This window comes from Pteropus alecto, unplaced genomic scaffold (genome assembly GCF_000325575.1).
Source record: "Pteropus alecto unplaced genomic scaffold, ASM32557v1 scaffold97, whole genome shotgun sequence".
NCBI classification, from domain to species: Eukaryota; Metazoa; Chordata; class Mammalia; order Chiroptera; family Pteropodidae; genus Pteropus; species Pteropus alecto.
Window position 1 is genome coordinate 1,058,840 of NW_006439713.1, and position 22,347 is coordinate 1,081,186.

The window sequence follows — 22,347 nt, forward strand, 5'->3', positions numbered from 1 at the left end:
GTGGCCGCCCTGAACCGCGAGGCCAGGCGGAAAGGGGTGAGTTTCCGTAAGGGCGCCGGCGGAGCTGCGGGGTCGGGGCGGCTGGTGGCCAGCTGCCGGCCGTCAAGCCAGAGTTGTCCCTGGAAGCCCGGGCAGCCCTTGACCGATCCCAGGTGAGCCCTCCCCGCAGCGGGGTGTTCTCGAAAGTTAGGCAAAGGACCCCGGACGCTGACGATCCTTGATGGGGAGTCAAGACAAAATGATTAGACCTTATTCGCCACAGGTCGGGAGTGCTGGGTCGCGGCTGTTGGAGAGACTTGGCGCGGGGCGGGGGTGGCGGGAGCGGGGTGCGCAGCCCCCTTCTCGCTCACACGTGCCCTTCCTGGAGTCCCAGGTCGTTCTGTTCCCAGTTGGGCACTTTCTGCTTTTGCACCTGACATATGAATAACCGTGACCCAAATAGGCTTCCATCTACAGAGCAGAACTTCACCAAGAATGCATTTCCAAAAGGTTTGCGTTCCCTGGTGTGTAAAAGCAGTGACTTTTTTTTTTTTTTTTGCGGGCCAGCCCCTTGCCGGACTTTGTATTGGGGGCTGTCGGTGCATGCATCATCTCTGGATCCTCACAACTCCCAGGACTGAGACCTGGTCAGCAATGTCCAGGTGAGGACCTGAGGCCTTGAGAGGTTAAGTAACCTGCCCAGCGTCACACAGCCTGTGGGCTGTGGAGCGGGGATGGGAACCCCGCTGCCTGCTGCCCCGGAGTCCAGGGGCTGCTGAGCTAGCTGCTGCCACCCCCCACCCTCCCTCAGCCCTGTGGTTTTGTTTCTTCCGCGGTTAATGACGCGGTGACTTACTTTTGCTTTTAAGACATCTTCTGGTGTCTACTATTTCCGGACATTCTGAAGGAGGAATTCGGGCCGGTGGGTTTGGGGCGGTGCCTCCCGGCTCGTGCTGATGCTCCTTGCTCTCCCGGTCCTGTGGCTGCTTGTGCAGCTCGATGGAGAGGCCGTTGGCCGTTGGCTTTGGACAGTGAAGGCTGCATACCTGGACCCATCGATTTCGGAATGTTCCAGAGAGGACCCTCTGCCTGGTCTTCGCGACGTGGCCTGACTCACATGGCCATGGGTTTAAAAAAACAAGAAAGCTTTGCATATAAGTGAGCGTAAATTTAACAGCTTGAAAGACCGTGTACTCAACGATTGAGAAAATAACCGTCCTTTCGGATGAAAAGAGGCTGTTGACTGTCGTCCGTCTTGGTGCCTAGAATCTCATCATTTCGGATGAAAAGAGGCTTCAAGGCCTGTTGACTGTCGTCCGTCTTGGTGCCTAGAATCTGTGCCCCTGCTGCCCAGAGCTGGGTGTCTTCTGCTCAGGGGAAATGCCCCATCTGAAGCCATGCGACCTCACTCCCGGGGCAAACCCAGATTCGTTTCCCCGCCACGCTGCTGGCACTGACCCCCGATTGACCTGGGGTCACAGGCCAGGTCCTGCGGCTGAGTCCACTTTGGTTGGCGGCGTGAGCGGGCTTGAGCCTTGTCCTCACTCTCCCTAAAATTCAAGGGAGGACTGCATCGACGACCTGGACAATCCTTCTGGGTTTTAACTCTGGGCCTCCTGGCCGAGTCCCGGGTGCAGAGGCCTGACCCTGCCCCCCACGAGCTGGGGGGCCCTGCTTCGCGCACCCGCCTCCTTTCCTGGCACGTCTGGATTGGCATAGAGAACGGGATTGCCTTAGACACGGCGCTTCCTGGAGCGTCGAGGGAGAAAGGAGGGAAGGCCTCTCTGGGACATCTGGCTGGTCAGGTGAACTGAGAACACTGAAGGGAGCCACTGGTTTTGGAAGAAAACCTTTCACGGAGTCGCCGGGCTCTGCGGGGGCAGGGAGGGCTCTATTTTTGGGAGACTGGAAGGAAGGATCTGGCTTGTATGCCCTGTCGGCTCCAGGTCTGCGTTGATCATGCCCGCAGCCTCGGACCTCGGTGTTTCCAGACACCTGTCTGGGCAGGGCCACAGTGCATGGGTTCAAGTTCAGGTTCAAGTTCAAGTTCAAAACAGTGGAGCCTTCCCTGCCGGTTCGGCGTGGACAGGGACTGGGTCTGACTGTGGCGTCAGGCGCTGCTCTCCCAGGGCCCAGAAGCACGGCTGGATTTGAATTCAAGTGGAAGGTTTTGCAGGCAGATAGGATCTGGGGAACTCGGCTCCTGCCACCAACGCGTCACACGCTCCTCTGTCCTGGGCGGTCCTGCTGCAGCACTCACGACAGCACGGGTGAGCAGGCCACTGTCACCCGTGGGCGTCCTGATCCTGGCAGCCAGCCCTGCCGTGTCTCTGCCCTCCCTCCAATTTGATCCCATTAATCCGGGATTAGGGTTGACCCTCCATGCCCGCTCTCTCGGCCCAGAGTGCCACAGCTTAGTGGCCCCCTCCTGCCCGGCCCTGTCCTGGCACGGGAGGAGACCACTCCTCAGCCTGTCACACGGGGGGTGGGGATGCACCAGAAGTAACTTAATCATATCCAGCATCTTTCGCGAAAGGCGGACGTCTCTGTCCAGTGGAGACGGGGGCCCCTCCCTCTCTAAATCTCACTCAGCTTTGGATTTTAAGATGGAAAGGAACCGCGAAGTCTTCTTTCTAGCTGAGTGCCTCGCTTCTCTGGGGAGGAGACTGAGGCCCATGAGCTGGAGAGACGTGCTGGGGCCGACCCATACCTTGGCCACGACCTCACGGTCTGTGTGCACTGCAGTCACATTCCCCTGTGGGCGCCAATTCGACTCTGAGGCCCCATGTTCCCTTTAACTGAGGTCCAGCAAGAGAGCATAGATGGGTTCGATCGTTTACCGTGTCGTCGCAGTGATGGGGCTCATTTCTCCAGGGACCCGGGATGGAGCGATAACTCGTGGAGTCTGCTTTGACCGACCCTGGACGACGCATGGCTGTGACAGTGCAGGCCCCCATGTTGAGGGGCCCCGCGATTCTGACCCTCACTCCAACTATTTTTAAATTAGGATGCTGAGTTGCAGAGACACAAGAGGAAGTCTTTGCTGCCCTGCCAGCTGGCCAGGCGTTTGGGGAGCACAGGCGAACCACCGAGAGAGCTTACCTGACCCTGTCCAGTTCAGACTAGGTGGGGGTGCCGGGAGCGTACTGTGTACCTCACAGGTTCCTCAAGCCAGCTTCCCACTAGTGAGGAGCCACTGGATACACACTGCCCCTAAGCCGACCATCAGTCAGAATCCCCTTCAGCCAACAGCCCCTCTCCACTCTGATGCCACAAAAACCTGATTCCAGTTGATCCGATCACAGCTCATGGAGAACAGAGGGTTCTAGAAGTAACCGCCTCAGTCACTAGACTGGGAACTAACACCCTGTTACCCAAAGGTGACAGCCGAGGTTTCCCTTTAGTCCCCCTGCCCCACACCGACGATTGCAGAATGGTCGTGGTGACAGTCAGGTGCCCCAGAGGTGGTCCTCAGCCCGCGACAGCCACCTGGGAGGCCTCAGGTCCCCGGTTCCACAGGAGTTCGCTGGCTCGGGAAGCCAGGCGCCTGTGGCCCGCGACCCCTGCCCGTGGTCTGGACAGCACTTCCGTCCCCAGGGCGATGCATCCGGGCCACATTCTGGACTTGTCTCGCGTGGGCCGTCCGTAGGAGGTTGGTTTCTTTAGTCCTTAGCCCCGGGATTTTTTCCCAGAGGGATGTTCTAAATGCAAAAGACCAAGACTGTGGAACAATTTGTGGCTTTTGAGAGGAAAAAAACATCCTGCGTGAACTTAGAAGATGTTTCTAATAGCTCGAACTCGTATCCGATGAGCCATGACTTAAAGAGCAGAGCCACAGGACTTCAGTTTTCCTGGTGTGGAGGGAGCTTTGGGTGCTGCTCACAAAAGCCCAAACTCCTTGACCAGAAGCGACAGTGGCCGCAGCATGAGAAGTCAGTGGGTAAGGATGTGAAGATGACCTTGGAGAAGGACTCTGCACGGGCCCCTCCCCGCACCCTCTACCGTGACCCCTACCAGTCCCCCTGTTACCCAAACGTTCAGGGTTTTCCCGAGCGGGACCTTCCCGTGGGTCATTTCTTTTGTCTTGAATGCGTATTTAACCTTTCTCCTTAGTTAAGTTCTGTAAACCTTTCAGGTCTCAGCACAAAGGTCCCAGACACTCCCATTCAGCCAGGATGCGGCCCTACCCCCACCCGGCAGCCTGCACTTGTCCCCACATCACGCTGGCACCTTGTGGTCACTTGTGCCTCATCAGCTCCCCATATTGTGAGCCGGGCCAGAGCCCTGTCTGTCCAGGCACAGTCCACCCACCCACTGCCCGGCACCGGGGTGGGGGCCAATGGCAGGGGCTGTTAGAAACTTGTCGCTGATGGCGAGAAACAGTGACATTTTCATCACCCCATCTGGACACAAGCCTTCCCCGCTTGGGAAGCTGGCCAAGCCTGGACAAAACGAGCTGTTTAATGTGCTTTGTTTTTCACTTCTAAAGAATCAACATTAAAGGAGGTTTACTGATGACTTCGCAAATTGTGGCTATGAAACCCGGGAACAGGCGCCAGTTCAGGTGGTTCTGCGCTCTCGCCCAGTCTCCCCGTGAGACAGGAATTCGGGGGAAGGAAGAGTGGGTGTCGTGTTAACTAAAACGCAGCCAAAGCTAACTTCCACTCTCCTTGGCCCTCGTGGGCTGCTGAGGTGGGAGGGGACTCCTGGAGCCTGGAAGAGCCGCGTGTTCATTGCTTAGGCTGAAAGCTCTGGGGTGGTGAGGCCCCTGGCAACTCCTGACCTCTCTGCGCCATCTATGGAAGAGAGTGACTTTGGGTTCGGTCTGGAAAACAGAACCCACTCCAGAGGAGACGAGACCTATGTGAAGCATTTAGCAAATATAATCAATAAGGAAGGGCGGGCTGCTGTCTTGTAAAATCTCTTTCATAAAAAAATATATATACACATATATATTTTTTACTGCTCTTAGATTTATAGAAAAGTTGCCAAAGTAATTCTGAGTTGTCATATATTCATCCTTGTAGCCATAGCACAAGGATCCGAACCAAGAAATTAACATGGGCACAAGGTTACTATAATTTACAGTAACATTGTAACAGTGTAAGAAATCGACATTGTAACAGCGTACGATGTTGACACAGGCAGCGTCTTTAAGAAACTTGAAGTCCGCGTCTGAAGTCCACGGTTTGCCACCGGTTTGCTGTTCCTGTTCCGGGGCACCGGGCAGGTCCCAAACGACATTGGGCTCCTGCTTTTCCTTAGTCTCCCGAAGTCTGGAACAGTTTCCCAGTCTTTCCTTGTTTATCGTGACCTTGACTGGAGTGAGGTCATACGAACCACAGAAGCGACGCGCCCTTTCTGTGTGCTGTGTCGCAGGGGCCATGTCGGTGTGACTTACGGCTGGGGACGGTGGCCTCGATCCCTCGGTGAAGGTGGTTCCTGCCGGTTTCTCTTCTGTCATATTTCTCCTCTTCTGTCATTCCCTCTGGAGTTAACACATATCTTGGGGAGAGACTTTGAAGCTCTACAAATCCTGTTACTCCTCGCATTTTTGCTCGCTGATTTTGGCACCCATCTGTGTGACGAGTCCACGGCAATTACTTAAAACAAAACAAAACAAAAAACCCTGATTTTTTTGTTTTGTTTCCGTCTATATATTTAGTTGGTTACATCGGTGTGGACTCACGAGCATTTTATTCTGTGGGTTATGATCCAGTACGGTCGCTATTCGTTTCGATGCTTAAATTGTTCTTGTTTTGACCGTGAGGAGCTCTTCCAGAAGTAGCCTTCTGTGGTCTTCCATTAAGACGATGTCAGCTGGCTGGATGATAGGCAGATGATTGATAGACAGATGACAGGCAGACAGACAGCACTTCCTTCCTATTGGTGCCGCCACAAGATGTTTGTTCTAGGCTCATCTCGTACTTCTCTGTCTTCCGGCCCTGGATTCGGCCGCTTCTCCGGCAGTCCCGGTGCCTTCTGTGAGAGAAGTGTTTAGAAACCGCGTCCGTAAGCTCATTGCTGCTGGAGTCTCCTCGTTTCTAGACCCTACTAGTGGGCAGAGCTAGGAAATGGACGCGTGCACACTAACACCCTCGTGTGCGCGCATCCGTATTTTGCGTCTTTCTACCTGTCCGTGTCTTTAAAGCCTGGCTTTATACTGACCCGGGTCAGCAGCACGGTTCATTGCATCTTCCGCTCCCCGTATTTTTAGCTTCCCTCCCCAAGAGGGAGGCGTTGGATGCTTGCTGTCTAGACCGTGTTTACTGACTTGCTCGGTTCTAGCAGAGGTATGGTTTCTGAATTGCTAACCCGGACCCTGTGAGAAAGACGCTTACTGCCCAGATGACAGCGTTTGTGTGCAGTCAGGCGTCGTTTCCCAGAGCGCCCCAGCTTAGCCCCGTGCGTGCCCTCCCCTCGATGCAGCTCGGTTCATGTGTGTTTGCGTTGCATAAGGGGTTCCTGCTGCATCCTTGTCGTTTCCCAGAGCGCCCCAGCTGAGCCCCGTGCGTGCCCTCCCCTCGATGCAGTCCGGTTCATGTGTGCGTGTTTGCGTTGCATAAGGGGTTCCTGCTGCATCCTGATTGAAAAATTCCTCTAACCCTGCGACCTGGGATGCCACCTTTGTCCCAGGCTCCGTCTGCACGTGTGCCCGGGTCTGTGCGGGGCTTCCTGCTCCGGCCGCTGATCCGTTTGCGTGTCCACGTGCCAGTTCCACGGTTTGGACGGTGGCGGGTGTGTAGCGCGTGCTGATGGCCGCCAGGGCCAGTCCCCCGCCTGGCTTTCCTTTTCCAGTATTTTCCTGGCGATTCCTGCCTGTTGCTTTCCTGCGTGGCTGTGCGTCTGGCTTCAGTGTGAGTGGGGTCGCGTCCAGGATGGGGGCCCTGTGGGCCTGGGCGGTGCAGGAGATGCAGAGGTTCATGGTTGGGCGTTGTGCACATGCTGGGCTTCCTGGAACTTGGGGGTCAGGCATCTGGAAAGAGAACCCCTGTTTTATTTTAACACTTCATTTTCTGCGGAGACCACCCTCGGTCTTAACTTTCTCAGCAGAATCTTTCCAAGGTTTTAATCCAGAAGGTGCTATAGGTAAAAGGGCACAGACAGCACCTACCGATGCCCAGGGCTGGAGGCGACATCCAGGCCGCTCACGGCCGTGGTGGCTCTGTAAGCGGGGACAGAAGGCGCATTGTTTCGCCGTGCAGTCCAGCAGCTGGGACCACTCCTGGGATCGCTCGGTTCCCTGCCTGGCACTGGGCTCCATCCTGGGGGCTGTTCCCTCAGCCAGTCGGCCCGGTACACGGACCCAGGACAGCACCAAGCTCTTGGTGTGCCCCCGGCCAGCAGCTGGTCACGTCAGAACAAGTGCCGGCCGTGGAGGATGTCGGCGGAACAGCCCAGAAAGTGCCATTTCATCACTCTTGATTTAATTCTCCCTTGCTGATTTTTTTGGGGGTGAGATAGGCGTTGCTCAAACAGGGTGAGGTTAGAAGCATGCAAATGGAAACGTCCGTGCCTCCTAGGTGTGTTTGGGGGTGTCGGGAATTCCTCCGGCTCACGCGCAGCCAGGAGACCCCGCCCAGTCAGGTGGGCGCTTGGACCCGGCCCTCCACGTCTGAGAAGCTGCGGGAGCTGTGGGTGGGTGGAGGGGAGTTTTTCTTGAACTGTCTGATCGGAACAGGCTTGACTGTGGTGCGCTCTCTACAGCAGGGCAGGAAGGCTTTAGGAAGTTTCATTCCAGTGACTAGTTTGCGTAAGGGTTTGGCCTCTCAAGGGAATTTGTTTTAAAAAGCACAGGACCTGCGTGGCTCTCCAAGCCCTGATCTGTCCTTTTCCAAAGCCTCAGTCTTGTTGCCTCGGGGTCATATTAATTTAATTGCACATCTCACGTGGAGATTTTTAACTGCAGGAACCTAAACTGACTGTAGGCTGAGTTTACCGTGGGGTGGGGGAGGGCGCGCAGAGCTGAGGACAGGTTGAACCAGGAGCCGCCGAGGGAGGAGCTGGCAGCTCCCGAGGTCTGCGAAGCTGGCCTTCAGGACCCGGAACCCTCTCCCTGGGCACAGCCACCAGGCTGGCTCATTTCCAGCCAAGGAATCTCAAGGCCCAAGGAGAGGCAGCCAGCCCCTGAGGTTCCCGCCATCCACTCCTCGGGCAGTGGGCGAAGAGAAGGGGGCTCCTCAAGGACAGTGCCGGCAGCCAGGGAGCAGGGAGCGGTCCTCCTCTGAAAACAGAAGCAGGGGCGACGCAGCCTTTAGAGCCGCCGTGCTCGGCCAGACGCCGGACCCGTGCGCAGACTGGCTGGCACGAGCAGCCCCTGGAGAGCGGGGCGGTCAGGCCAGCCCTCCCCCTTCACTGCGGCACCTTCGGTGTTGTCCCCGCCTTCGTCCGTTTCCCGTGTCTTCCCCACACCGAGCCCCGCCCCCGAGAGTAAGCCAGCCTCAGCCGGTTCACAGGTGCGTGAACTTGCTGACATATGACCCTCACTGCCACGTAGAAGCACAGACTTAACTGAAAAGAGCCCTTAGGTTTAGGGGCGTTAGAGCAAATACTCCATTTCCTTTCAGAAGCGGGCATCACCGCACGCACGCGTCCCCTCACTGTGTGTCTCCGTTCCAGGGCCCGCTGCTCCTGGCCTTCGAGGAGGACCCTCTGCAGCAGCCCCTGGAGCTGGCGGTGCGGCAAGTCTCAAGTGTGGCCAGGTCGGCCCAAGAGAAGGTGAGCGGGCTGTCGCCTGTGGCTGGCCTTTCTTTACCGCGGGGAGCCAATGCAGAGCTGGTGGGGGAGCTTATTCTGTCTTAGAAGTATTGAAAATGCAACTCCGTACATTAAAAAAAAAACCTCGCCCATCACCTGGTAAACAGATAAATACATTGCGGTCCCTCTATGTAATGGAGTAGTATCCAGCCTTGGAAAGGGTTGGGGCTCTGACACGTACTACAGCGCGGATGAGCCTTGAAGACGTGGTAACTGAGAGAAGCCTGACACAAAGCCAAACGCGCGTGACCCTGTGTGACATGTGTGACATGTTCAGAACAGGCAAAATGACGGAGACAGAAAGACAGGCGGTTGCCAGGGCCGGTGGGCGCGGTTTTTAAGCGGGCTTGGACCGGAACTGCTCTGGGTGCAGAGTTTCTTTTGGGGTGATGAAAATGTTCTAACCGTGATGGCAGCAATGGTTTGTACAACTCTGTGACGTATATTTTAAAAACACTTCATTCTATAGTTTAAATGAGTGGCATATGTGGCATGTGAACTATATCGCAATAAAATGTATGCGATGATAGGTGTCTGTGTGTATATGTATCTTCTGTAACATTATGTGTAGATTTGAGCCGTTTAGATACTATGTAGAGTTCATTTTACAGTTGCTAGCAATTCACAGCCCGAAATTATTTATTAGACTGGTCAAATACCATGAATAATTTTAATGATTTTTTTTAATGGAAAGTATCCAGGAAAATGTCCTAAAAAAAAACTTTCTCGTAAATATGAAGTTTGCCCTTGATTCTCTATACGTTTTATTCGTAAGTTAAGCGCAGGCCATTTAGCAGACGGCGAGGGAGGGACACCTGAGTGTCCAGCCCCGAGCCCCCGCCCCTCGCGTGCCGCCTCCCTGTCTCAGCGAGGGGGTCACCTGAGCGTTTAACAGAAACACGCATCACTGTGTCCGTGCAATTTTACAACAGGCTTTCCCTTCACAGGACGTGGAGGCTTTGAGGGGCACCCAGGCTGACCGGGCGTCTCTGTCTGTTAGCTGTAGCCTGGGTCCTGGGTGCACCGGCGCTGCCCGCTGCCTCCTCTGTTGACGGATAATCAGGTCGTTCTCTCTTTTTCTCAAGCGTGACGGAGCTGCAGTGGACTCGTGTGTGTGCCGTGTCCCTGCCCCCCAGGCACAAGCACGGGCCCGTCCGGGGCGGGCGTGGAGCTGCCGGGGTGCCGGCGTGCACGCCCCGGCCTGACCAGGTGCTCCGGAAGCAGTCAGCAGAGTGTCGTCCCGGCTCCCTCTGCCCTGGCAGCCCAGGAGGGCTCGCTCTCCCCATGCCCGTGCCAGTCCTGGAGTCATACGGCCACATGACCCTGGAACAGGGCTGGGGGAGTCTCTGGAAGACAGTGGGGTTATGGGAGGAAACCGATGGCAACGGGCAGGATGCTGAGACCGTGCAGCCCACAGAGCCGAAGGGCCAGGCGAGCAGATGGTCCGGCGCCTGAGTTCCACAGACCGGGGGGTGCCGAGGTGCAGACCCCTGCAGGCCCGACCCCACCCTGCACGGGGAGCGCCTCCCGGTGCCGCGAGCTCCCTGTTTCACACGCAGATAGGCACTGCGTCCCTTCGTGGTGGCGGTTTGCTGTTTTCCGACACTGTCCCATTAAAGGGACGGCAGAGGGCTCAGGGCTGGCCTGGAGGTAGAGAGGAGGGGACGGGGCCTGGAACTAGCAGTGGACTGCTTTGGAAGGTCCTGATGCGGACTGCCAGAGAAGCGACCTCAGACGGCGGATGATGAAACTGCGTTTTAATACAGTTGTAGGGTCGTGTGTGCTCGTTAAAAAGCTGGAAGCAGTTTGGAAGTGTATAAACTTTAGTTTCTAAAGTCTGCCGTCTCGTTCGCTGCACTGAGCCCCCCGTTCTGCTCCCCTGGTTGGGGCCGCTGACCCCTGTCCACAGTGTGCTCCTGGAGGCTTTTTATCCGCCACAGGCACACGTTTTATAAGTTTCTTCACAGTTCTTGACTTTGCTGTTTTCTTGGCTCAATGAGGACATGAGACGTTGTCATTGCCTCGTCATGCTGTGGCTAGTGCTGTCCTGTTGGACAAGCTGGCTGACCAGTTGGGTGGACAGGGGCCCCCAGCCCTCTGCGTGGTGTGGGGAAGTGGGTCCGGTGGAGCTGAGTGTCAGTGATGCCCAGCAGCCCGCGTCCTGTGCACATGCTCCACTGGGGGCCCCGTGCTGGGATCTGCATGGCTTTTGAGAAGTTGGGGGTGGGACATGCCCCCGTACATGGCCTGTTCCACTCCTGGATGTGCGCCTTGGCTGACCATGGCACTTTTCGGGGTGCCCTTTTGCAAGGGGATCGAGCCTGGCTAATCAGAGTTTCTCTGTCGTGTGTCCCCAGTGGGAGGGTCCTTAGTATCCGTGCGAGAACCGGTGTCCCAGGAGCTCATTCTGAAACGGCCACGCCGGGCAGGACGCTGACCGTGCTTCTCCCATCCTTTCGGTCCTCACCGCTCCCCGCCATGGCTCCCAAACTTATATCGAATTGTAGGTCAGCGTCGTCCTGTGTTCTCTCCACTCTGCGTAATGCTGGGGATGGAGACCGCGGACAGAGACCCCGGGCCACGACCCGGGTTGGAAAAGAAACACAGGCACGTGACCCCAGGGACATCACCCCCCTTGTCTCAGTTCCCTCCCTGGCGTCAGGTTTTATTTCTCATCTCTCTAACTCAGCCCAACAAGGGACATGTGGATGGCATTTGAGCTAATGATAGGGACAGGCCCGCCCGGACCAAGGCGATCGGGTGCGCAGTCACGCCTTCAGGCACCTCGATGAGAAGGGGCTCTGGTCTGCCTTCCCGAGCATCTCCCTGACTCGAGTTTGCTCTGAGTCTCCTTGCGGGCCCCCAGGAAAGAGAAGCCGGCCAGCCCTGGGTGCCCTGCACTAGGATTTTCTCCTGGACGCCCCCGAAGACCCCTGTGTGCCAAAGTGATAGCCTTCACAAACATCCGGCTGGTCAGCGGGCCGCGCACCCCACGTCCTGTGCAGAGGCTGGCGTTTCGCAGGGCTTCGAGCAGCTGCAGTGGCCTCGCGGGGCTGTGATGGGAGCGGGAGCTGCACCCTGGGCCTTGGCTCCGTCGGCCGCCGTCTGAGCTGGGTTTGCTCGTGGCACAGTGGGTCTCCTCCGGCACACACAGTGTGTCTCCTCCAACACAGTGGGTCTCCTCTGACACACACAGTGGGTCTCTTCCAGCACGCAGTGGGTCTCCTCCGACACAGTGGGTCTCTCTCCTCTGACACACACAGTGGGTCTCCTCCGGCACAGTGGGTCTCCTCCAACACACACAGTGGGTCTCTTCCGGCACGCAGTGGGTCTCCTCTGACACAGTGGGTCTCTCTCCTCTGGCACACACAGTAGGTCTCCTCCGGCACACACAGTGGGTCTGCTCTGACACAGCGGGTCTCTCTCCTCTGACGCACACAGTGAGTCTCCTCCAGCACACACAGTGGGTCTTCCCCCCAACTCCCAGTTCTCCACCTCCTGGACACCAGCCCAGTGTTCATGTCGATTTGGACATGGGGTCCCTTGAGGTAGCACAGACCCCACAGGTTCAGGGCTCAGCCTGAGGCCAGTCTCAAGTTGGGGGCCCCCATACTTCTGACCGACGGGCTGTGAAGTCGGAGGTTTCCACCCGTCCCCGGGTTCTATAATTTGCTAGAACAGCTCCCAGAAGCCCAGTGACTTACTCCTTCCCGTCGACGGTACAGGACGCACTCAGGAGCAGCTAGGCGGATGGAGGTGGTGTGCAGGGCCGGGTGTGGGGACAGGAGGGGCTTCCATCCCCCCACCCTGGGCACACCAGCTCCTAGCACCTCTTCATGTGACCAGCTCAGAAGCTCTCTGAGGGGTTTATATGGGGGTGCCATCATGTGGGCACGATTGATTAAATCACCTGCCATGCGTGATTGAACGCACCCTCCAGCCTCTCCCCTCCCCAGAGTCGGAAGTAGGAGTCAGCCCTCTGCTCCTGTCTCTGTCTTGCTGGTGACCAGCACCCCTTGTGGAGCACACGGAACACACTCACCACTTGGGAGGTCCCATGGGTTTGGGGAGCGGGCACAGAGATCACCAGCAGCAGCCCCGCAGGGGTCGTGCATTTTCCCGGGGGAGTTCCCCCCCCCGCCCCCATGGGGAGCTGCCACCTGGCAGGGCGTCTCTACAGACCTGCAGCCGCCCTGTCACCAGGGCTGGTCGTGCACAGGCACACGCTCCGCCTGGCCAGGGTGGGCCCAGCCCGGGCTCCGGGGGACGGAGAGGCGGACAGGCATCCCGGGGGGCAGGGCCCTCCGCTGAGCCGTCCCCTCCAGACTTCTCTCCAGGGGCTCACGCCGCCTTCCGCCAGATGGCGTTCACGCGCCCCCACGCAGCGGCGCGCGCCTGCCCACGCGCTCTTGCCCCACGCCCTGGGAGGGGCTCGCTCTAGAATGTGTGACCCAGAAACGGAAACCTGCATTTCGATAGCACGCGTGGTTCGCGGGCCAGCTCCACCTCCGCACGATGTAGCAACAGCCCTTCCCCGCACGCCCCCGGGCCCTGAGGTCCCACACGTGACTCCACGCGGGCGTGAGGGCCACGAGCAGAGCGTGGAAACCCCTCGATCGTGAATCGGGGTTTGGGGGTCGCGCTGTGGTGGGCATTCGCCGAGATAGCCGTGCACTTCTTTAGGGAGCAGGGTAAGTGTCCCTAAACATAATGTTTATTTGGAAAGATGACCCTTAAAACGCCGACTGGGTGCGATCTTTGGAAAACCAGTGATGTTGGCTTTCTTGGTGCGAGGCCAGGTGTCGTGTGAAAAACACTACTTGTCTCTGTTTTCAGTGCCATTTGTAAATAAAGAGAGGCTTTTAATTAATGATTGATCGTAATTTAAAGGTGAATGTATAACCCACTCGGTGTGGGGGCCGCTGGGGAGCCAGCTGGACACCGGTTGGACCTGGGCTTGTTTGGGGAGCTTCCTTCTCCCCGAGCCGCAGGTTCTGTCTGTAAAGTACTGATCCCTCCCTGGCAGGTCGTGAGGGCGCCCGCTGAGCAGCCCCCCGCTGGGCGCCTGCCATGCCATCTCCTCTGCTGCCGTCAGGGCCACCAGCCCCGGGCTATGTGTCCATTCTCATTGTGCTCAAACATCCGCTGCCCAGACAAGTATCTCGCCCACTGTACAGAGGAGGAAACAGGCGAAGAGAGGCCAGGTCTCTTGGCCGAGGCGACCGCGCACTCCTAAGGAGCAGAGGCTGGATTTGAACCCCAGTCGGCCCCCAGCGAACCCAAGCACTGCACCGCAAACAGTGCCGTTACGGTCTTTTGTATTATCATTGTCGTTATTGTTATTATCGTTATCGTTCTTGTTATTTCGCTCGAGCCCCCACTCCCACCCTCACCACGGAAGACGCATGAAGAAGGGAGGAGAGAACCGGACGGCGCTCGGCAGCCTTTGCTTCCACAGCCCGAGCCGGCTGCACGGGACGCGGGGCGGGCAATCGCGTGGAATTCCCCGGAATCGCGCTGCGTCACATGTCGGGCAAACCCCGCGGCTGGCATTGGGGTGCATCGTGCATTGTGTGCACGTGGTATTTTCCTGTCGAAGGCTGTCTGTGACACACACACTGACATGCTCTCTGCGAGCTGCTGGGGGTGTCCTCTGCTCTTTCCTGGCTGCGGGGGGCCCCTTGGTTTGCAGGGGCCGCCTGGCTGGAGGTTGGCCGTGTGTGTCTTTCTAGCTGCAAGTAGGATGCTCAGTTGACCTTTTTATTTTGCTTTGCATGACTTGAAATTCCAGGTTCTCCATTAGCCTGGTATTTATGCTAACATGCCGCAGGTTGTGAAATTGTTTCGAACCAGATCTTTCCAAGGGCAGACACAGGCTCCTCCTGCGAGAGACCCCTCCCTCTGTGACCCAGGTGGAGGCAGCCCCTCAATGGGACAGGGTCTTCCGGGACGGCCACCTGTGTGTTCGGGTTACAGCGTACGGTACTGAGGACTGAATAGCACAGCCTGACTCCACCTGGAGAAGACAGGTGAAGCCACCCTCGGGCAAGCTGTTGCTCTGTTTGTGTGTTGTTTACGGAGCGTGGGCCTTTGGGGTTGGCGTGACAGGTTGACCTGGCCCCAGATGGGAAGCGCTGACAGCCAGCCTGGGAAAGAGCCAATTCCCACCTACCCTTCATCTTAAAGGAAATGCTTTGCATGTGTTCTTTACGCGTATGAGTCAATGAACAGGAACTTCACGTTCACAGATTCCGAAGCTGAAGAATGTGCGTGTTGAACCACATCGTGTATGTCCCAGACTGCAGAAGCCGCCTCGGTGTTCATTTTAAAGACTGTCCCTGGGGGCGGTGGGGGGAGCATACCCCTCAAGCACAATAAATTAGCATAACTACCCAGCGTTCCTTGGGCTTGGCTGCTATGCGGCTTCCAGCACTTTCCACCTCAGTCTCCTGGGACAGTTCCGTCTAAAAACCCACCGTCAGCCGTATGTTGGGAACGAGAGGTAAAGTGGAGGTTACCTCGTGGATGTTCTGACGCTATTTCGCTCTGTCAGATTCTACTTTTCAAACGGAGTCTCTGGTCCAGCGCAGAAATGATGCTTTGTATCAGGCCCACGCCGTGTCAGAGGCGAGGTGGCTGGGAGAGGCGTCCGTTGGGCGCTCGGGCCGTTAGCGAAGGGTCTTCCCGCCCACTTGGTTTTGGAGTTCTTGCCCCGGGATGTTACAGAGGATGATTAAAGTGAAAACTATGCAGTGACATAAACCTTCTCAGATGCGTTTTCCTGGGCTGTGTTCCTAGTTCTTTTGGACACACGAGGAATTAAATCATTCCCAGTTCTCCAGAGCGTTCTAAAGGGGGAAGGGGGCCGAGGCGGCTGGACGGGAGGACAGCGGAGGCAGGCGCACCCCCCGCCCCCCGTTCTGTGGGTGCAGTCACGATGCGATGCACCCATGTTCACGGCCTGACGAGGCCCTGAGCTGCTTCCGTCTTGGTCCTGGGGGTGGACCGGAGGTGCCCTGACCCGTCCCCTGTCATCCTGGGTGCTTGTGGATAGACGAGGGGTGCTATGAAAAGTGACCTCACGAGGCGACCTAACTGGGCCGGCCATGGTGGGCAGTCACGCCCCAGGCACGCAACTTCTTTAGTGAAAGGTTTATCTTCGCCGGAAGCCAGCCTGTCCCCTCGGTTCTGTGCATCTAGTGGAACTCACCTTTGAAACACCTCTTTTCAGACCCCCGAGAACACAGGGTCTTGTTAACTGGCCTGTAATCCGATCCCCACCTTGCCCCCTCATGTTCCCGCTTTAATTCCAGATGCAAAGGAGAAGCTCCAAACTGCCATCCTAGGACGCATTTTTCTCATTCTATCGAGACCTTGCTTCCGGTGTATCCTTGGTTTGGCTCAAATAGATTTTTATAAGAATTCTTCGTGGGTTTGGACGTTCTCACGTCCACACGCCCCTTGAGGTCACGAAATTCCCTCTTTGGGACCCTCACCACTTAGCCCACCGTCCATCAAATGCTCTGTTATGTGCAGAGACGGGATTTATCTGGAATACCCAGTTCAGCCTCCTATTGCTCGATTTTGAAACGATTTATACAATCGAGCAGTTCTTTGCTTCGGAAAAAATATCTCGAGAGTCAAGCAGGCAGGTTCGTGGCCCGGTTTTCAGCGGGGCTCCCTCCTGAGCCGTTAGCGCCGTGGGGTCCAGTTCTGGGGTTCACGTCTGTCCTTGGTCCCCCCGCCGATGCCAGACGTTTCTATTCAACTTTAAATACCCAGTATCCCTTCACGCCGTTTCAGAGGGAAGCCCAGGCGTCAGGGACGAAGCAGGCTGGTCATCCGGATGCTCTGACGAGCGGCCTGGCATCTTCAGAAGGAGTCCCCGTGAACACGATGCGCGTGGGTTAGGGAGACTCGGCTCCCGGCCACGGCCTCTGCCTGTTCGTCAGTATTTAGAGAGATGGCGGCCCTGGACATTCTGGCCACTGAGGAAGGCTAACTGGCTGGAAGGGTCTGTGTACTCTTGCACCAGGTGACCCTGCCTTCTGCTTTCTGCTGAGGGGACCCTTGGGACGGCGAGGCCTTGCCACTGTTCACCTGGGTTGAGGGAATTTAATCTGCATTGTGGATAACACCTTAATGCACCAAAAGGAGATTACTTGTTTTTAAAACCTCCTTTCCATTTCGTTCTCATCCATTTGACAAATGGGGCATTAGTATTCTCAGGCGGCAGGGGCAGAGGCTAGCCAGGAGAAGGTGTGGCTTTTGTCATTGTCCCTCCCACTGGACTCTTGGGGACGGTGGTGGCGTTTCGTTTGCCATATTGACATGTCGAGGCAGGATCAGATTGTAGTTTTACTTAGCGTTTCCCGCCAAACACGGAAGGGAGGTCAGGACACGGCCGGTCTGTGTGACGGGTCTGATATAAAGAGTCGGGCAGCCATCGGGCTGAGAAGACCCCCAGGGGTCTCTGTGAGAGGGACCTGTAGATGTCCCATTTTTAGTGACCTCACTCACTTTCTTGACATGTCTTAAACGGTGACTGGAACCTTCGGAGTCTGACATTCCAGAAATTTTAAAGCCTTTTAAAGTCTGTTTGTTTGGTTTTCTGTTTGTTTGTTTCTTTGGCTTTAATCAAGCACCTGAGCCATCTATGTGGCGAAGACGAGAGTAGTGGGGAAGCTTCTAGAAGCAAGGATCAAAGGGAAACCAGCTCTCTCTTACTGGAGTTTGGGCACTAAGGAAGCTGTCAGTTTTCTTGGCCAAATTCTAATTAGCTTAGTATAGGAAATTCCAAAGAAATAACAGAAGTAACACAGTCATTGGCTTTTTTTGTGTGTGTTACGCAGAAAAACAGGCCCGGGGCTGCTGAGACACAGTGACTTTTTTTGGTGTCATGTCCTTTGTGCATGTAACTCATCTGGCATCAAAATACTTTTCCTCTGAACAGGGTTGTTTATAGAGCATTTATTTTTAAAATGAATAGACGACAGTTCTTATGCAAACATTTTTGTTCCGACCTCTGTGAACCCCCGAGACGCAATAACATGATGAAGACGTCGTAACCGGTCCCCATCAGCTGGCCCTCCGAGAGCCACTCCCGAGGATGGGTGAGGACAAGCGTTGGGTGACCTTCTGCCGGTGTTGAGAACAGGCAAGAGTTTCTTCTTCTAGATCTGTGTCTTCGAGGTCTTTTAGGGTGGCCGTGGGAAACTGACCCCTCGCTGGGGGGGCCCGGCGTGCAGGTCGGTTTTTGTTGGAGGGGGCAGGTGGGCCCTGAGTGGAGAGACGCTGGTCGCGGGGAGGGAGGAGTGAGCCAGGGGTGGGGAGGGGGAGGAGCACGTGCCAGCCCGACTTCCTGCGTGGCGGCCCCGACAAGGGAACTATTTTGATTGCGTTTCTCCTTGATATTTGAGATTCTCACAAACCCACCCGAGACTCAAAGAATTTTCTCTTCCTTCGCAAGTGACGCCCTCCAGCGTGCGGTCGGCAGCTCCCTCGGGAAGGTGGGGGTCCATCCCGTCCTGTCCCTACTCCCAGACACTGGCCACCTGCTAGTCCCCTCCCCCGTCCCTCATCCTCATCGTTTGTTCTCCCAGGCTGTGTGCACACCTGGCACCCCAGCTGGAAATCACCCATCCTGGGCTGGCTTGGCATTCTGCCAGGAGGCTGGCTCACCCGTCATTCTAGAAGATCGCTCCCTTGGAGGGATTCTGTGGCAGATACTAGATATTCCTGCGTGTGGTCACGGCCGTCGCAGTCACCCCCCTGCGGTGCTTTGTGACTCGTACTGGGAGTACGGCCCGGCTCGTTCCTGCTGTAATTTTTCGTCCTGTCCTCTCAGTCCTTCGATGAGCTCGTTTGATAATTCTGTTCCTGTGAAGGCTGCATAACTCAGAGCTGTTTGATGTTTCCTAATTCATATTTCATAATTCGTTTTGAATTATCCCCACATCTTTGAAACCCGCGATGGGTTAAAACTTATTTAGACAGAAACGATTTCTTGTATTCTGGGTACATTTGTTATTTTTTACTTGTCACATCTATAACATTTTCTTTTTAAGGCTCGTTTTTAGTGAGAGATGGTGGCTGACGGCTTTCACGTGTGTGAACGTGGAAATGTCTGGGGAATTTAGAATCGGCTGGTGTAAAGAAATAGATCAAAGCGGTGTTTAAAGAAAAAGCCTTTACGTGTGGGCGAGAGAGAGAGTGTCTCTCCTGAGACATGGCCGGGAAGCCAAGCCTGGGAATACGGTTTCCAGTTTTCAAACTACTGCATAATAGAAAAGACGTAAATCTAGATCGTTACCCCGAGTTTGAAACTCTGAAGTTCTTGCCTTTGCTGATTTATAGTCTAGGTTATTTCATGAAATGAAATAGAGAGGCATGTGGTATAGACGCCCCTCCCCCCCAGCTCTGTCTCAGAAAGTCCCTTAAAGTTTGTCACCTTGTCCCTCCCGCAGCTGGTGTCTTGTCACGTGGTGGGCGAGGCCATCCGGTTCCTGGTCAGCACGGGGCCAGCTTCGCCCGCGGACTCGGGGCGCCAGCAGTATGATGTGAGCCTCTCCCCGTGCCATCTACAGGTAAAGCGGGGCGGGGACAGTGCCCGTGACCGTGGAGGGCAGGCAGGGCGTGAGCACGGGGCTGCGAATACTCCGTTTTTATTTACCATTCGTTTCATAATTTTCGAACTGTAACCTTCCATATTGTATCTGGGAAATGAAAACGTATATGTGACGTGCATGTATGTTACGTACACACGCGCACACACTCATATGTACTCACACATACGTATGTATAACGAACTTAGAGGTTGCCTGTCTACCAAGAACGGGAGGCACGGTGTTTTGCAGGCACGTGAGCAGGTTGGGGGTGTTGTTGGCTGGCAGAACCAGGTGGGGTGGGCGGAGCAGAGTGCCCGTTTCGGGTCTGGACCCCCGAAGCCGCCTGCGGCCTGCGAGGACAGCTGGGGGGCTGGGCCATGGCTCTCCGGGCTTTGGTTTTTGAGAGACTCGACTTTAAAAGACCCCTTGTTAATTTTAGAAGTTCAAAGATGACTGTTACCATTATTTTTCAGATAATAGACTTATTATTATAATAATTAAAATAGACTTATATGTCATATACCACTTTATAGCGTACATTAATTATATATTACTATTCATAATTATACGTAACAATATGAGAGACACGTAGTAATTATAATAGACTGACTAGTGAAACTTCTGGATGAACCGTCAGATAACTGTGTCTCTCACGTTAAACACGTTCACTGACTGAGGCTCCTGTTTAGCTGGTGTGTAAAAACTGCGGATTTCTGGGTCTGTGTTAGGGGTCACTGCCTGTTCTGTCCCGGTTTCTCGCCTCTGTCCTCGTGGTTGGCTGCTAATTTGGGGATGGACTCCCCACAGGACTCCCCTCCACAAGGGAAGATGACATTCCAAATACTTTTCCTGCAAAGACACAGTTTTAAATAAGCAGCGCAAACAAGATTTTCTGGTCACCTAAATGGCTTTTTTTCCCTGAAACCAGCCCCGCCCCCTCAACCTCGCTCCAATAACACTCCCTTTTTGAGTTGACGTGGAGAAGTTTCTCTTGGGCTAGTCAGAGGTTCATGCCTCCTGTCCCCGCCCCCCCAATTCTTTGGACAGTGTGGCTAGAAAAGAACCTCAAAGTCTAGGACACATTTAATGCTCCTTTCAAGACTGAGCGAGTCCAGTAAGGACCCCAGACGTTAACAGAGGCCGTGTAGTTTCTGAGATGGGTTTTGTGTGTCATTTTGGTGGCTCGGACACAATTGTATCTTTGATCTCTGGCACAGTCGAAAAGCAGCCTGTGGGGTCCCTCCCGAAGCTGAAGCAACTGCTAGACGTGGGTGAATTATTCATGCTCCAGGCAGGAGGCGTTCCTCCTCGCTTGTCCTCCAGATAAAAGGTGCAGGAAGGGGCCAGCAGCCGGGCTTGCTGCCATCACCCCGTGCCTGGCGGGGGTGACTCGGGGACCTGTGGCAGTGAAGTTCAGGTCTGCTCGTCCTAGAGTTACGAGGGCGGGCATCGTTTCTCTCACCTCTTGCTAGCGTGAGGTGAGCATCCTGGGCGTTCAGAAATGCCGTCGGAAGCCGTCCTTTCTCTCCCTCTGTTGGGTGGCGGGGAGGAGGCAGACGTGAAGAGCTGAGATGTCTGTCTCTGGCCGAGAAATGGAGGCTGGTGTAGAGCTTGCTGCGGCTGCCGAAACACATGATCACAAACTTAGTCTGGAACAGCACAGCTGTGTCACACTGCATTCTGGAGGTCTGGTGTCCAGCACAAGCTGAAGTCCAGGTGTTGGCAGCTGCCTTCCTTTCTGGAAGCTCTGGGAGAGAATGTTTTCTTGCTCAGTGTTGGCAGAATTCGGCTCCTTATGGTGGCCGCACTGAGGGCTGGTTCCTCGCTGGCCGTCAGCTGCGGTGGTCCCAGCTTCTAGAGGTGGCCCCGCCCTGGGCCCCTGGAAGCCCTCATCTTCAGGTCATGTCTCCGGCATGGTCTTCTGCTTTCCTCCTGTATTTGTAAGGGCTCATGTGATTCCGCTGGGCTCACCAGGACAACCCAGAATCATCATCCCCCATCTCGAGGTCCCCGTGCTCATCACACCTGCAAAGCCCCCTTTGCTGTGTCAGGCCCCATGGTCACAGGTTCTCAGTATTGAGGCATGGACATCTTGGCGGGGGGGGCATTCTTCTACCATGACAGATAGGGAGGGCTGCGGGGGGCACTGTGAGGGACGAGTCCACTGTGCTCTCTGTGCACAGCCCGCGGGGCCTGGGGGAGCGTGGGCTTGGGTCAGGCGTCCGACTGCCTTCTGCGGCTCCTCCTCTACACCTTGGTGACACCCCCAGAAGGGACGTGTGGAGTACAGAGAACTAGTCATTCTAAGGAGGCTGCAGAGTTTTCATGACATCCGGCCTTCAGCCACCAACCCTGAGGTTCCTCTCTGAGTGGTGGGTGGAGGCAGGGGGAGCGTGGGGGTGGGGGCGGAGGTACATACGGTGAAGGCGGAGGTCAAAGGGGGTTTGGGACCCTCCTTCCATTTCAAAAGCACACAGGATGGCGAGGGAGTCTAAGAAAATCAGTCGTCTGAGAAAGTGAATGAACACACAAATGCGCACACGCACACACACACTCACCGACACGTGTGTGACTGCCAGAGCGAGCTGCCCTCCAGTAACCTGCGTTTTTTCTTTTTAAAGCTGGAGCTCCACATGAAGGAGGAGACAGAGGACATTCGGATCGGGTGGTCGTTCCTCAGCGAGCCAGGGGTGGCCATCACGGTCCGGCCCAAAGCCCCGGGAGAGGTCCGTCCTCACGCTGATTCCCCCATGGGTGTGTGTGCGAACGCGTGTGGGTCGTGATGGACTTCACGCCCGGGCCCACACCCAGGCCCACACCTGGAGTCACCTGGCCGCTGTTACGCAGGAATCCTGATGCCACCTCCACCCCCGCCCCATGAGCGTAGTTGGGCTGGGAAGTTTTTAAAGCACGCATGAAGCTGTGGCAAGCTACCCAGCTTGTCCTAGCACACCTGATGACCCATCCGCTCGCCTACGCCGAGGCGCTTCACCTGCAGCTCGGG

At 55.9% G+C, this 22,347-nt stretch overlaps 1 protein-coding gene across 4 annotated transcripts in view; it reads left to right on the plus strand.

Moving 5' to 3' along the window:
• The first annotated feature begins 1,541 nt into the window (after positions 1 to 1,541).
• The window catches only part of C2CD2 (C2 calcium dependent domain containing 2), a 45,192-nt gene continuing 24,386 nt past the window's right edge, over positions 1,542 to 22,347 (plus strand). For 2 of the 4 annotated variants that reach the window (XM_025050214.1, XM_025050215.1), the window contains exons 1-4: positions 1,543 to 3,919; positions 8,599 to 8,697; positions 19,203 to 19,322; positions 21,965 to 22,069. In XM_025050214.1, the coding sequence (XP_024905982.1) occupies positions 3,905 to 3,919; positions 8,599 to 8,697; positions 19,203 to 19,322; positions 21,965 to 22,069 (339 nt within the window). In that variant the 5' untranslated portion in view covers positions 1,543 to 3,904. Of the gene's footprint in view, positions 3,920 to 8,598; positions 8,698 to 19,202; positions 19,323 to 21,964; positions 22,070 to 22,347 lie in introns of all 4 variants that reach the window. The other 2 variants (XM_015593108.2, XM_015593106.2) reach the window with 2 other exon arrangements.